The sequence below is a fragment of the Mandrillus leucophaeus genome, unplaced genomic scaffold (genome assembly GCF_000951045.1).
Source record: "Mandrillus leucophaeus isolate KB7577 unplaced genomic scaffold, Mleu.le_1.0 Scaffold8, whole genome shotgun sequence".
In the NCBI taxonomy this organism is placed as follows: domain Eukaryota; kingdom Metazoa; phylum Chordata; class Mammalia; order Primates; family Cercopithecidae; genus Mandrillus; species Mandrillus leucophaeus.
This window is the reverse complement of record NW_012108696.1, coordinates 1,577,110-1,578,392: the sequence shown is the minus strand read 5'-3', so window position 1 is coordinate 1,578,392 and position 1,283 is coordinate 1,577,110. Positions and strand designations below refer to the sequence as shown.

The following is a 1,283-nucleotide window of genomic DNA, read 5'->3' as shown; positions in this document are numbered from 1 at the left end:
ACCCGGGAGGTGGAGGTTGCAGTGAGCCGAGATCGCACCGCTGCACTCCAGCCTGGGTGACAGGGTGAGACTCTGCCACACACAAGAAAAGGAAGGAAGTGTCTATCTTCAGGCAGAGGGTCAGAATAGGATGGGTCACACTGTCCTTTCTCCGCACACCTTCCAGGGGGCAAAGGGTCTCCCAAACCCTTGTCCTACACCGTCTCTAAGCAGCTTCCCATCCCTGCAATCAGTAAGAAGCATGATCTCTTGCAGCGAGGAGAATCACCTCCAATTTTGTCAGACCCTAAGCTGTGTGGTCTTAGCCACGTCTCCTTCTCTCTGGGCCTCAGTTCCCTCCCCGAGTGTAGAGTCTGGGTCCAGCGCTACCTACCGAGTCTCCAGGCCGTCTATGTATTCCTTTTTCTTCTTCCTGCTTTCTTGGGCCGACTGCTTGTTCCGGATTTTCCGGCGGATTTTTTTCAGCACTCGCTCCTCGTACTGCCAAGTGAAATGGAGAGGAGGAGGATGTCAGGACAGCAAGTCCCCACTTGGAGGCCGGGGGCAGTGGCTCTCGCCTGTAATCCCAGCACTTTGGGAGGCCGAGGCGGGCGGATCACCTGAGGTCAGGAGTTCGAGACCAGCCTGGCCAACATGGTGAAACCCTGTCTCTACTAAAAATACAAAAATTAGCCAGGCGCGGTGGCAGGTGCCTGTAATCCCAGCTACTCGGGAGGCTGAGGCAGGAGAATGGTGTGAACGTGGGAGGCGGAGGTTGCAGTGAGCCAAGATTGTGCCATTGCAATCTAGCCTGGGCAACAAGAGCAAAACTCCATCTCAATAAATAAATAAATAAAAATAAAATACAAAATTTAAAGTCTTCACTTTGGGGACAGTGGGACAGTCCCCACTGTCCTGACCCCACTTCACCTAACCTTTACCCCACAACTTCACCCCATCCTCTTTCCATATGAGACATCCCCGAGGACCCACAGGCAGATTCCTAATAACTCGAAGCTACGCTTTGCGCACACCCTCACAGAGTCTCTGGGAGGCGCCTGGGTCTGAGGGTCTCTTCCCAGCTCCCAATACTGTAAAATGGGCAACTGCCCACCGGACTTTGGGCACGGGTACCACTGTGTCACCTTGGGGCCATCTCTGGAAACAGTACCTTTCCCTGGAGACAGGAAGTGTTTCAAGACTAATTGATACATGCTTTTTCTTCTTTCTTTGCTTTCCTTTCTTTCCTTTTCTTTCCTTCCTTCCTTCCTTCCTTCCTTCCTTCCTTCCTTCCTTCCTTCCTT

The 1,283-nt window shown here is 52.5% G+C and overlaps 1 protein-coding gene across 1 annotated transcript in view; it reads right to left on the bottom strand.

Moving 5' to 3' along the window:
- Positions 1 to 1,283, bottom strand: part of CREB3L3 (cAMP responsive element binding protein 3-like 3) — a 23,156-nt gene that overhangs the window by 3,448 nt on the left and 18,425 nt on the right. The window contains 1 exon segment of the mRNA XM_011967352.1: positions 402 to 480. Within this exon segment, the coding sequence (XP_011822742.1) occupies positions 402 to 480 (79 nt within the window).